This window comes from Perognathus longimembris, chromosome 24, assembly GCF_023159225.1.
Source record: "Perognathus longimembris pacificus isolate PPM17 chromosome 24, ASM2315922v1, whole genome shotgun sequence".
NCBI classification, from domain to species: domain Eukaryota; kingdom Metazoa; phylum Chordata; class Mammalia; order Rodentia; family Heteromyidae; genus Perognathus; species Perognathus longimembris.
In genome coordinates, this window is record NC_063184.1 from 24609623 (window position 1) to 24623626 (window position 14004).

At 41.2% G+C, this 14004-nt stretch overlaps 1 protein-coding gene across 7 annotated transcripts in view; it reads left to right on the plus strand.

Annotated features, from left to right (window-relative positions):
* The window catches only part of Fam13a (family with sequence similarity 13 member A), a 178093-nt gene that overhangs the window by 127462 nt on the left and 36627 nt on the right, over window positions 1-14004 (plus strand). For all 7 annotated transcript variants that reach the window (XM_048333681.1, XM_048333680.1, XM_048333682.1 and 4 more), the window contains 3 exons: window positions 2510-2696; window positions 10989-11065; window positions 11948-11990. In XM_048333681.1, the coding sequence (XP_048189638.1) occupies window positions 2510-2696; window positions 10989-11065; window positions 11948-11990 (307 nt within the window). The remainder of the gene's footprint in view (window positions 1-2509; window positions 2697-10988; window positions 11066-11947; window positions 11991-14004) is intronic.

Here is a 14004-nt window from a genome sequence, read left to right on the forward strand (position 1 = left end):
ATTGAACCCTGACAATGTTTCTGGAAGAAGAGTTGACATTTGTTCCACAAGTCAGGCACGCATCCTGGCTGAGATCCACTAGTGCAAATGAACGTGGTTTTCCTTCCACACAGACACAGTTCCATGCAATTCATCTCAATAAGGTTTATTCTGGTCACTTATTCTCGATTCCAAAAGGGAGTAAAGCTTTGTCTGATGGGTTGATTGGTTTTGGGCCTAGTACTGGAGATCAAACTCAGACCTTCCTCCATGCGAGGCAGTCCCTCGACTTCTTGAATTGTGCCTCTAGCCCTTTCATTTGTACTTTCTGTTATTATTTCTTTTGAGATTAGGGTCTCACTAACCTTTCCCAGACTGACTTCTTTAGTTTTTTTTTTTTTTTTGGTTTTTTTTTTGTTTTGTTTTGTTTGGCCAGTTCTGGGCCTTAGACTCAGGGCCTGAGCACTGTCCCTGGCCTCTTCTTGCTCAAGGCTAGCACTCTGCCACTTGAGCCACAGCGCCCCTTCTGGCCATTTTCCATATATGTGGTGCTGGGGAATCGAACTGAGAGCTTCATGTGTAGGAGGCAAACACTCTTGCCACTAGGCCATATTCCCAGCCCCTCAGACTGACTTCTTGATCCTCTTGGTTCTCCTCCTTCCATCTCCTGCGTTAGTTGGGATTACAGGATGTACCAGCATGCTGTTTTTCTCTTGATGTTTAACAACAGACTTTAGCTTTTGTATCGGTGTACTTGGGCTACTAGAACAAAATATAACAGCTGGGTTGGTTAACTGACAGAAGTTCATCTTTTCACAGTCAGGAGGCTAGCTGACTCAGGGCTGGTTTCTGGCAAGGCCTCTGTCCTCGGCTTTGACAATGGCCTTTCTTCTGTGTTCAGGCTTTCTTCCCCTCTCTATCTTATAAGGATGGCTCTCATGGTGGAGAAAGACACAGCTGTCATGACCTCGTTTAACCTTCATTACCTTCTGAAAGCCCTTGTCTCTCAACATAGTCACTTTGAGTATTAGTGCTTCAACACACAAGCTGTGAGGAGACACAGCCTGTAATAGCTTTCATGCCTAAAAGACCCTCAATTAAAAATCATAATTGGACACACACTCTAGTAGTCTGGAAAAATACAAAGGTTGACAAGAAAAGTGAATTTAATTAGTAAAACTAGTAATTTTGAGTTTAAGGCATCCTCAGAAGGTAGCTCTGGGGGTGTGGAGGAGAGGTGGGGGGGGTTGGGGGGGTGGGGGGCGCTCTGGGGATGGGAGGGTCTGTGTGGCTTTCTCTCCTGTCTGCAGTTCATCTATACTTAGGGTATCCCTCATATGTGTGCATAAATCTTTTATGTAAGTCTAATTCACATGTATACTTTCCACATTAGAAGTTGTAGAAAATAAGAGCAAGAGTAATATCACTCTGAAAATATTATGATAGTGTTTAATGTATAATTTTTGTCCCCATTCTAACCTAAAGATATGGATTTAGATTGCAGAATTAATATTTAATGCTATCTCATTTGGGGATATGGTTGAACTGACAGTAAAATATGGTATCTATTTTTACTCTTCCAAAGTCATTTATTTCAAGACATAGCCTAAGGGGTTCGGGAGAGACATTAACTCACACAGTGAGAGAGCCGAAAGTCCCAGTCGTTTCTTCCTTACCAAGTTATGTTGCTATGTTGACAATTTAATTTGTTCCACGATACACTTAGAAAAAATCAGTTTGTAAGTAATATAACTTTTTAAAACCTCTTATAGGAATATTTAAAATACATAAAATGTTGTAATCCAATAGATTAAATGCCATAATTATGACATTTCTGTTTCTCATAAGCTTATACTGCAAAACTCCTAAGAAATAACAAATCCATATTTCAGCTCAATTGCTTGGTGTTCTGTAGATTTTGTTAACGTGAGTTCTACCAAGATTGTCTAACTCTGTGAGATTTTAAGCATTAATGCATTTGTCTTCTACTAAAATACCTTTATCACAGGGGAAAATCAATATTCACATTCTAGAAAAGGTATTTTTTTCTGTTGAGATTTTTTTCTTTATAAATTGTATGAATTTGTAATACTAAAAGTTATGTATGTCTATGAGTCCAGGGATATGGCTCAGTGGTCTAACATAACATTGATCCTCAGCACATATGTGTGTACGTGTGTGTGTGCGTGTGTGTGTATACATATATATATCACCATGCACAGTGGGAAGTTTCATTATACACACACACCTTTCTCCCAATCTGAATACAAATTACTTTTGGAAAATTACAAAAGCTGTTTCCTGGTAGAAACATGACCCCTGACAATTTGCTGCTAAGAATAATTTGCCTTTTAATGGGATTCATTGGGTCCCGGGCAGCTTCAACAGTGATACCCTACTGAGATTTTTCACCTAAAAAGCAAACTGGAATTTTGGGGCTTTCTTCAGATTCCTGTACAGTACAACAGTAGTATTGTGAAATATCCCTTTCAAATAAAATTAAGTTCTTCTTTTTCCCTTTCAACTTAAGGGGGTTCATCAACAAAGAAAACATCCCCTCCAGCTTCAACAGCTTTGATGAGTGTATCTTGAACACTCAGGAAGCAGAAAAGTTGCACGAACACACTTCCGATTATATCGGAGAAAGAAGCAGACCTAAACGTCAGAAATCCAGTTCTAAACTTTCCGAGCTCAATGAAAATCAAGATGGTCTCAAGGTAAGAACATACATGATAGGTTTTTTGTTGTTGTTGTTGTTGTTTTTTACTTATAGTTAGTTAAATATCACATCTCTTTTTGCTGCATTTTACACACACACACACACACACACACACACATTTTCACCTATGCATTCTAAGAGAGACCTTAGCATTGCTCAAAGAACACATTTGCATTTCCCTTGTGTAAATATAAAAATTAGAGATATTCAACAGTTGATCAGAAGAATAAGAGATAATATACATTGATTTCCTTGTTCTTTAGATTGATCTACTATTTTAACTTACTCTTCAGGCACTTTTGCATTGTACTTTGAAAAAAGTTGTTTATAAAGCACTTTGCCTTATTTTTTTCTCCCCTTCTATTCATTTTTGTGTTTTTGTAGAATGTGAAAAGAAAGTAGTAAGTTGGCTTACAGCAAGGTGAGAGAAAAATACATACATAAAGAGGATTTTTGCATTCAGAACTATCTTTGTGTTTGGAAGTTTGGTTTTAAATCTTTATAGACTCAAGTTTGTACTTTGTGAGGGTCCCCCCTAAATTAATCAGAAACAAAAAAATTGATCCCCTATGGACTTCCTCAGACCTGTACCTTGAGTCATTCTTTGCTGCGTGTGTTTCAGTTGGATATTTATTCTGCACAACTTTTTGATATACTCATTTCCTTCTTTGTTTATGCTTCACTTTCTTTGAAAATTGAGAGTCAAAAATCTTTCTTCCATTTCCTTTTTGTTTTAAAGTAAAATGAACAATGATGAGGTACTCGCTAATGGAACAGAACTAGAGTCCCATCTACTTTAGCTCTGACCACAGGAAGTTCAATGCCACTTCCTGTTCATTTACCCACCTTGCAGGCTCCATGTGCACTGAAAGATTCTCAATTTTCTCCTATGTAAAATATACATAAATGCAACTCTAGGAGAAAATCTATTTATGTAACCCTCCCAAAAAATGTTCTGACATTTAATTTCTAGACATAAATTGATCTAGAACAGACAGACATAACTACCCTTCGCAGAAGTAGGACTAATACATGTCTCAAATGTAAGCATTAGAGTCATTACACGTATTTGAACACTGATGATTTACTTCTTTTGAGAGGAAAAGGAATTGTTTTGTGGTGCTGGGGAATCAAACCTGTGCTAAGCATGCATGCATCACTGGGATTCACCCTTAGACCAGAGAGTAACTATTCAAAAGAATAAATGTTAATAGTTTCCATCCTTTATGTGTTCTGTTTGTGTGTGTTCATGTACGTGTGTGTGTGTGTGTGTGTGTGTGTGTGTGTGTGTACTAAAGTTTGAACTCGGGGCCTGGATGCTGTCCTTAGCTATTAAGGCTGATGCTTCTACCACTTGAGTCATGGCTCTACTTCCAACATTTTGGTAGCTAATTGTAGGTAAGAGTCTCACAGACTTTTCTACCCAGGCTGGCTTTGAGCCATGATCCTCAGAGCTCGGCCTCCAACATAGCAGGGATTACAGGCATGGGCCACTGGTACCCATCTCGTTAATTCCTTATTTGGCCTATGATTTGTTTATCTGCCAAAGAGATTTATGGTGGCAAATGTCTGAAGCTTGGTATGGTTAGTTTCAGTGAGCTTAACCCATTAGTAACTTTTTCCACTAGGAATAAAGTACATTTATTTATTAGAATATGTGCTTGAACTTTGTTTAAAAGTCTTTGGATGTGAGACCCTGCTTCTGTTTGATGTGAAAGAATTGGCACAGCCCTCTGATATTTTCCTTATTCCAGGACTGTGCAGGTCATGTGTGAGCATGCGTGAGCTCGGTGGACCTTGTCTTTGTTGCAATGAATAACTTCAACCCTGCCAACGCTACTTAGCAGGAAAACTTCCTCCTCTGTAAAGTGAGGGCATTCTCATAACATCTTTCCCGATTCAGCTATTCCATGTGTTTCCAAATCTAGTCTTCATAGACAACCACAAGGCAAAGAAAGCAAAGGAACAGAACAATGACTGGTATTTAGATGACATTCTGAAAGTTGCACACCTCAACTGGTTGCTTATTTTTAACCTTGTAATTCTACTTTCCGCAGCTCTCCTCCAAAGCCTTTCCCCATTCCATTCCAAGGCCTTTACACCCAGACCAAACATTTATGCCTGTAGCCAAAGGAAAGGAAATTAAAAGACTAAAGAGAGAAAATAAACTGCACACAATTAGATGCCTTTTAGGTGCCTGAAAGTATTTCAGATTCTGGGGAGACAAATAGTGAGAGAAATAGGTGGAAATGCCTGCCTTCCTGGAACATCCATACTCCTAAGAGAAACAGACAGTCATCATGACAAACAAGACAAGCATAAAGCATATGAGAAACTGATTAGTACTGGGGAGAATACAAGTAAAATAGAGAATGGTGATGGGAATCATTGTACTGTTGTAACCCAGGGGTTAACGAAGATCACCCCCACAATTTGACACTTGAGTATAAAGAGCAGCCCTATAGATTGGGCTATAGGTCCAAAGGACCCCCATCGAAACACACACACACACACACACACACACACACACACACACACACACACACACACACACCCCACACCCCACAGTTACTTACTTGGGATTTCTAAGGAGCCATGGATAAAATTGCTATGGGACAAGAGGACAGAGTAACAGAGAAATGGAGGAAAGACATTAAATGGGTCTTCTCTGTCAGTGGAAGGACTCTTATTTTACTATGAGAGAGACGAGAAGCCCGGAATGTCCTCAGTAGGACCGTAGTTAAATACAGAGAGACCCCTTAGGAAGCTCTTGCGATAATTAGTTTGGGATGGCTGATAGCGTGAGCTATGGGGAGAGGAGGTAGCCCTCTCCGTGGCTGCCAGATTGTGGAGATTAGGTACACATAGAAGTTGCAGGAATAATTTCATAGGTTTGGTTTTAGATGGAGTGCTTCCTATTAGACATCTAAGAGGAAGTATCTGGGGGGTAAATGGATGGGAGAGTGCCTTGCCTAGAGATGCACATGTGGCTGCCATCATCATCATCGTCATCGTCGTCGTCGTTGTCATCATCGATGTTACCTAATGCCAGAACATTGGAGGAGATAACCACAGAGGAGGGTGTGGATAGAAAAGCTGATAGCAATATTTAGAGGATGGACAGATGACAAACCAACAGGGAAAGATTTAAGAAGGAACAGTAGAAAGTAGAAGAAAATGAGTCATGATGATGTTTTAGAAGACAAGTCACCAGGTATCTCCAAGGGAACGGAAGGTCAGTAGAGAGGACGGGGCCGTTAGCATACCCTGAGTCTGACCCTTGGAATTTCCAAAGTAGAGCTCACTGGTGACCATTCATGATCATTATTAATCATTATTAATCATTATTAATGCTGGTAGAGAGATGAGAGCAAAAGCCACTCATGAGAAGAAGGGAGAAGCCATAAGCAATAGCTTCACAGGGACCTTCTGGACCAACAACAGCCAGACCGGAGATTCCCTCCCTGACCTCACAAGCTTCTTACAGACTTGGCATCCCCACCCCACTGGAGACTGTAGGGAGAGGATGAGCCCCCCCGCCCCCATGCACTTCGTTCTCTTGCCTCTCAAGGGTATAGTGATACTTAGAAAGACTATACCAACCTCTTTGGACTCTGAATCCATGTCTAGCCTTACTATTCACACAGAATCATGATAGGAATGAAACATAACATAAAGTGTCACACTCCATAGTGGGACCAGACACCTGTCCAGTTCACTATTCATCACGATACCCATCGCCCAGCATGCTTCAGCATGCAGTGACTGTGTGCTAGATAAAAACGAAAAATTACAAGAGTCTGAACGTTGTTGTATGTTGTGTAGGTTAACATACATCAGAGAAGGACCACAAACTCCATGTCTCAAGGACAGTCAAAGTTCTAGCTCAGGTGACAGCCCTCAGCAAAAGTTCAGCGCAGGAGAGAGGCCTGGAGCTGCAACTCTGCCATCCGTATTTCAGCTCTCAGAAAGAGGGGGGATTCCAAGCAACCAGGAGTGTCCCTGCTGCCAGGCTGGCAGTCACCTTCATCACCTCTCACATGTCACCAGAGAGAAGTTATCTAGTGACACGAGGGGCCAGGACCTGTGTGGTGTCCGGACACGTGGCAACACCATGACTGAAGGAAAGCAGATGCATTTGGACAGACAACTAGTCAGCTGCCAGGGCCCCCTTGAGATGCCAGTATTCTTGGTGAAATGAAGTTGCTTCAAGAGTTTTAAGCAGTGAAACATAAAATGGAGAAGGGGGCATTAAGAAATAAAAGAGTTAAAATCTGCCATTGGTCCTTTACTAATGAGACTGTGTAACTCACCTTTTCTCCCAGCCCAAGGTTAGACTTCTGAGCCTGTTTTGACTAGCTGCAGTGCCATGACCTTCCATGTGACATGTTTGTCTAGGGAGAGAAAGCAATTTTTTTTTGCATGACCTCTATAAAGGCTTTGTCAGCATTTTGCAGTTTTAGAAGACAAATTTGTTTTTGCCCCAAGTGTTTTCAAGGGCTTCAGTCGGTGGTCAAACAGGTTTTTGAGTCTGGCTCTCAATGCCAACTCAGAGAGAGGAGAAAAAAAAGATGGCAAATAAACCCCACAGTCTGAAGCTAGCTGTAGCCAGGCCTTCGTTCTTTTAGATTTAAAGGTTGTATTCATAATTGTGGAGGGTGGTTTTTGAAATTCATTTCCTTCTGACACCTAAAAATTGCTGAAATAAACTAGGTCATAATGGATCTGGACTTATATGAGTCAGAATTTAGTAGATTATAAACTAGGCTCTAGTTGGTTAAGGAAAATTATGATAATACAAAAAGAAAGAAACCCCAGGCTTTTTTGCTTTAACTTATACTTAAAGTCTGACCTATTCTTTACTATTATTAAAAAGCAACTTACGACTTTTAACCTGTTTTTCCATGGTCCTTGTTCCCAGAAGGTATAGGTGCAAACCCAACAACTGTCACAAAGGAACATTGTGTAGCTTGCATACTGTTATGGTGATACTAGCTCGTGAATATTCAACAGTTTCAAAGTGTGGAAAAAACAACATGGCAACAGAGAGACAGAGGAAGAGAGAGATGGAGACAGAGACAAGACAGAAAGAGGGAGAGAAAGAGAGAGAGGGAAGGGGGGATCTTAAGCATATGGATCAAGTATTGAAAGTGGAAGGGAGAAAGTTAAAGAAATTAATACTTGTTTTAACCCTAGGCATTGGCGAAACTTCTCACGTTTTAAAACTGTTTTCTGGAAAGCTTTTATGTAACCTAACTGCTTCTGATAATGTTCAAAATGTGTGTCAATTATACTTTGGTTCTTTCTGTTTAGGAAAACAAAAAAGAAAATCAAGTCTTTCAAAGACGGGAGATACAGCTCAGTGGTAGATTACTTGCCTGGAAAATATGAGGCCCTGGGTTCGATTCCTAGCACTATAAACACACACACACACACACACACACACACACACACACACACAAACACACATCCATTTTCTGAATCTTGTACATCTTTAAATTTGTATAATGCTTTGATGGTTTGATTACTGTCCTTTCTCTTTCCTGAATATTCCTTAGCTTTCATCTGAAAGTGTTTATTTCTTCTAAAATACTCTTTTGCATCTAACTTTAAGTGGATCCTTTTATTGGTCCTCGTTGAGAGACAAAGATAGAGAGGACTGATTTCCCTAGGAATTCACATTTCAGAGTCATAGGAAAACCTAATACTACTACACTAGATCTTACACTAAAGATTTTGCTAATCCACTGGAGATTACCAAGGAGAACAAAGAGGCTTTGTCACTGATATATTCCTCGCTATCAGAAAGGTCACACGGAGGTAATGAAAGCCAGAATGCCTTGGTTTAGTGGAACCATTTTGTAGAGGTCTTCTCTAACACTGACCTTAAAAGATATACATATAATGAAACACTGTCACAATTTTTCACAATTCTTAGTATTCTCACAGCTAACACAAATGCTCTGTTTGTTCCTGAGATATCAGTCTTCACTATAGACAACATTTTCCTTGGAGATTGTATATCTTTAGCAATAACAATAGCTAATATTCACTGACAGCTACAGATATTATTTTTATAGAGCTTTAGCTGTGTTGTCTTGTTAAATTATCATGGCAGCTCTGTGTTAAGTGGCATTCCACACCTCTCTGTTCAAGATAAGGAAGTGGAGGCTTGGGTAGAGTCCTGCAGGGACAGTTAATGGAGCTCCTATCCACACTGTGAGCCCTGCTATCTACCTCTGTTCCTGTCCTTTAGAGAGCCCAGCGTGCCCAACTGAGAATTCTAGACAAGTTGGCTAAGCCAGCACAAATAGAAAAGAATTATTCTTGATATTTACTTCATGGAGATCTTTATACAGTGTGTGTGTGTGTGTGTGTGTGTGTGTGTGTGTGTGTGTGCCTGTGTGTGTGTCCTAGGACTTGAACTCAGGGCCTGGGAGCTGTCCCTGAGTTTCTTTTGCTCAAGGATAACTCTGCCACTTAAGCCACGGCACCACTTCCAGCTTTTTCTGAGTAGTATTTGGAGATGAGAGTCTCAGGGACTTTCCTGTCCATATTGGTTTAGAACCACAATCGTCAGATCTCAGCTTCCTGAGTAGCTAGGCTTACAGACGTGAGCCAAGTGCCCTTGGTTCTTTCTATGATTTTTGGGGGATTGTTATGAACCAGTTTTCCACTTTGAGGGTTGTTTTTTTATGTTTGTTTATTTTTTGTCATGATAGGTTTATCAGCATGTAGCTAAACACGAGCTATTTCAATTCATGTTCTTTATTTCTTTTGTTGCTTCAAGATAAATGTGCTTTGCCTAATAGGCTTTTGATACAGATATGAATTCCTGAATTCAAAAACAATTCAGGGGGCTGGGGATATAGCCTAGTGGCAAGAGTGCCTGCCTCGGATACATGAGACCCTAGGTTCGATTCCCCAGCACCACATATACAGAAAACGGCCAGAAGCGGCGCTGTGGCTCAAGTGGCAGAGTGCTAGCCTTGAGCGGGAAGAAGCCAGGGACAGTGCTCAGGCCCTGAGTCCAAGGCCCAGGACTGGCCAAAAACAAAACAAAAACAAAAACAAAAAAAACAAAAAACAATTCAGGTCCAAATTTCTTAGGCAGCTATTCTTTGAGGATACTGAATTTACAAATGAACAAATAAGAGCGCACATTTAATTTTCCCTCATGGAGATAACTTATTTTATACTCTCCTTCTCAAAAAGCACTGACCACATACATCACTGGGCATGGCGGTACATGGTTGTAAGCCAAGCACTTGACAGGCAGAGGCGGGAAGAGCACAGATTTAAAACCAAATTGGCTATAGTAACACCTTGTCTCCAAAAATACAAAGAAGGGGGGGGGAAAAACAAGCATTGACCATATTTATAAGTGTAGGAAAATATACACACATTTATATACATTACACATGTACCTCCTGATAAACATTAAGACCCCTTAGTCAACCTGAAATATGTACAATTCAAAGTTGAGTTTTCTATTTATATATTTGTCTACCTTAGCTAAGTAAAGGTAACATTAGATACTGAAAGACAAAAAAAATAGTGGTAGTCAACTCCATTTCCTTTCATAGATGTTTGGGAACTCTGATGCAAACTACATATCAACCCAGACCATTTTAATAATATAGTCCACAAAGATAATCAATGAACAGCAATGAATTTCTGATTAGGCTCATGATAAGGTCTCTGAATTCTTAGAACCTGTTAGTTCTAAGCCACCCTGAGGCTCTGGCAATCTGAGTTTAGCTGTGTTTAGCAATAAAGCGTGGATAAAGCTACACCTCAGTGGTGCACACCTGTAATCTTCGTTACTCTGGAACCTGAGGCCAGAAGTCATTCCATTCAAAGCCAGCTACAGCAGAAGAGTCTGCAGACTCCATCTCTAATTAACCAGCAAAATGCTGGCTAGAATGCCCAAGTGGTAGAGTGCTAGCTGTGAGCAAGAAAGCGAAGCAAGGACACAAGACTATGAGTTCAAGCCCTGGTACTGGCTCACATTCCCCCCAAATGCTGATTGCTACCTAAAAGGTACCATGACAGTTCCATGACACTGTCATGAGGAACAATAAAACCCAATGTACAAAACTTTGTATAAGCAGAAACTCTCATAACTTCATTTATTTTAACGAAGTTAAACTGGGAAGATTATAATTAGTTCACATCTACATAACTGTCTGACTTTTTGTTGTCGTTGTTTTGCCTTCAAAGCAAAGGGAGCTTGCTGTGGTGTAACTCTTACCATTGCTCTTGACAAACCACATTGGGTCTCTTGCAGGAGATGGAAAATGTTGTTTCCCCTCGATCACCGGACCACCCTGGGATTGATGGTGTTGAACTCATGTCCAATGAAAGGTAATGTTCGAATCTTCTCTCATTGTTTTCAAGGGTATAAGATTGTGTCCCATTTAGTACAATGTGAGGTAGAAGAATAGAGGCAAAGGACCAATCTGTGAACTAACAATATTTTATTACAAGGAAAATACTTGAATAGAAAATCTACGGTAGCTGGGCACCAGTGGCTCATGCCTGTAATCTGAGCCACAGAGGAGGCTGAGATCTGGTTCAGAGCCAGACTGGGCAGACAAATCTGAGACACTTATCTCTGAATAACCAGTTTTAAAAGAGGGGTGGGGGGCGTGGCTTATGTGGTAAGAGCCAGCCTTGAGCATAAACAGGAGTGAGAATGTGAGGCCCTAAGTACTGTCCAAAACAAAACAACAACAACAACAACCAGTAAAAAGGAAGGGAAGGAAAGGGAGGGGAAGTACTAGTACCATTAAAAACACATACCTGAGCTGCTTGCCCAGTGTCTCATGCCTGCAAGCCTAGCTACTCAGGAGGCTGAGATCTGAGAGTCATGGCTTGAAGCCAGCCCAGGCAGACGAGTCCATGAGACTCTTATCCCCAATTAACCATCAGAAAAGTGGTAGTGGAGCTGTGGCTCAAAGTAGTAGCTCTAGCCTTGAGCAAAAAAGTTCAGGAACAGTGCCCAGGCCCCAAGTTCAAGCTCTAGGAATGGCACACATACACACAAAAGAAAACTTATCTATGTTCATGTTTCAGCCTCTGGGTGTTTTTCTTTTCTAGTTATTTTTTTAATCCATAAGAATTTGGTTTAGGTAGAGCTAAGTCAGACTACCTGTAAAGTAAATGAAATCACGACATGAATAATAATATGAATTAATATAAAACAAATGGACACTTATGACTTTTTATTGTTGCTGTTGTTTACAGCAAAGACAATGAGAGAGTTGGCAAAGACAGCCAGCATTGTGAGGTAAGTAGCTCACAAATTGGGGGGAGTGGGGGCCTGTTCCTACATTCTTGTGTGTGAACATGGAATGTTACTAGCCTTTCAAAAAGAAGCAGGCAGGGGCTGGGGATATGGCCTAGTGGCAAGAGTGCCTGCCTCATATACTTGAGGCCCTGGGCTCAATTCCCCAGCACCACATATACAGAAAATGGCCAGAAGTGGCGCTGTGGCTCAAGTGGCAGAGGGCTAGCTTTGAGCAAAAAGAAGCCAGGGACAGTGCTCAGGCCCTGAGTCTAAGGCCCAGGACTGGCCAAAACAAACAAACAAACAAAAAGAAGCAGGCAGATAAGTGGTAGGAATATAGTCAGGAAAAAAAAAAAAAAGCCAGCACCAACACTTAATGATTCTTTGAGAAATTTGCTTTTTCAATTATTTTATTTGATCATCGTAATGATACACTGTAAAAGTATAGAGATTTCCCTTTAGGTTTTTCCATAAAATAAAACAATACAAAAAGCCAAAGCTCCTGATTTGATTTTTTTCCATAATTTAGTGCATTTTAATTGATTGAAATATATCACTTGTGAGTTTTAATTAACTTTCAAATGAACATAAATTCAGTTGGGGTTACTTAATCCAATTCATTTTCTGCATTTGGTAAACAATGAAGAAAAAAAAACTTGGCTGGGTGCTGATGACATACTGCTGAAATCCTGGTTCCCAGGGAAACTCAGATTGAGGAGTGAGGTTTGAAGCCAGCCTAGGCAGACACAACTGAAGAGACTCTTCTCTCCAGTTAACCAGTAAACGAGCCAGAAGTGGAGCTGTGGCTCAAGTGGTAAGGCTTCAATCTTGAGAGAAATAGCTCAGGGACAATGCCCAGGCCCTGAGTTCAAACCTAAGAGTTCAAAAAAGAATGTGCAAACTGGGATTAAGAGTGTAGCTTAGTGGTAGAGCACTTACTTTGCTAGCACAGATGCAGCTTGGAGGGTTCAGGCTCCAGGAGCCTCAAAGAAGAGTTCAAAAGCTGGGGACCTCTTTCTTTAGAGAACCGCACACTCACACATCATTTCTGGAAATTGACAGCTGTGGACTCTGTAGAATTGTGCCATTCCTCTGTTTAGTCCTTGTCATGTATAATCTGTTCACCACACCAGAGCTGAGAGAGGGAGGCTTTCCTCTTTCTGATTTCACCATTTCTGAACCAATTCTTTCATCTCTTATTTCCTGCTCTTGTATATTTCCTTCTTTCCTTCCTGCCTTCCTTTCCTGGAACCCAGGAACAAACTGATAAGCTGTCCTTGTCTCCGGGAGCTTTTTTTCTGGGTGCTGATACAGAGAGAGAGAGAGAGAGAGAGAGAGAGAGAGAGAGAGAGAGAGAGAGAGAGAGCATGCAAGAGCACTCTCACTTCGCTTTTTCCACTCAAGGCTGGTGCTGCAACCATTTGAGCCACACCTCCACTTCTAGCTCTTAGTTAATTGGAGACCAGAGTCTCATGGACTATTTTGCCTGGGTTGATTTAGAACTGCAGTCCCCAGATCTCAGCCTCCTGAGTAGCTAGGATTCGAGGCATGAGCCACTGTACCCACCTGGGAACCTTTTAAAGATTGTGTTTCCTCATGATCACCGTTGTTTTTTCTGGCTTCATCTTCTCTTTGACTTCCTCTGCTCACAGCAAGCATCTCCTCACCATGCTGTTGAACATTATTTTAAGGACGGCCACGTTGCCAGCCTCCTGGAGAGCTCTCCTCAGTTCATTCCTTTGATGCCTGTTGTCTTTTATGCCATCAAAGGAAATAGAGCAACCTTTGCGGGAGAACTTGGTGACATTAACTCGTCATTTCTGGTGGCATCCGAGCTCCATTCATGCTGGGCTCAGCTTGCTTGAGTCTTTTGGTGGACAGGTTCTGTCGCAGTGGGTGAATCACGGAGAAGGAATCTCACCACCTCCTTCCACGTGCCAGCTCTCATGCTCCCATGTGCCAGCCCAGTGTGGCTGCCAATCCCCGCCCAGCCCACAGCTGGCCCTCCTGGAGT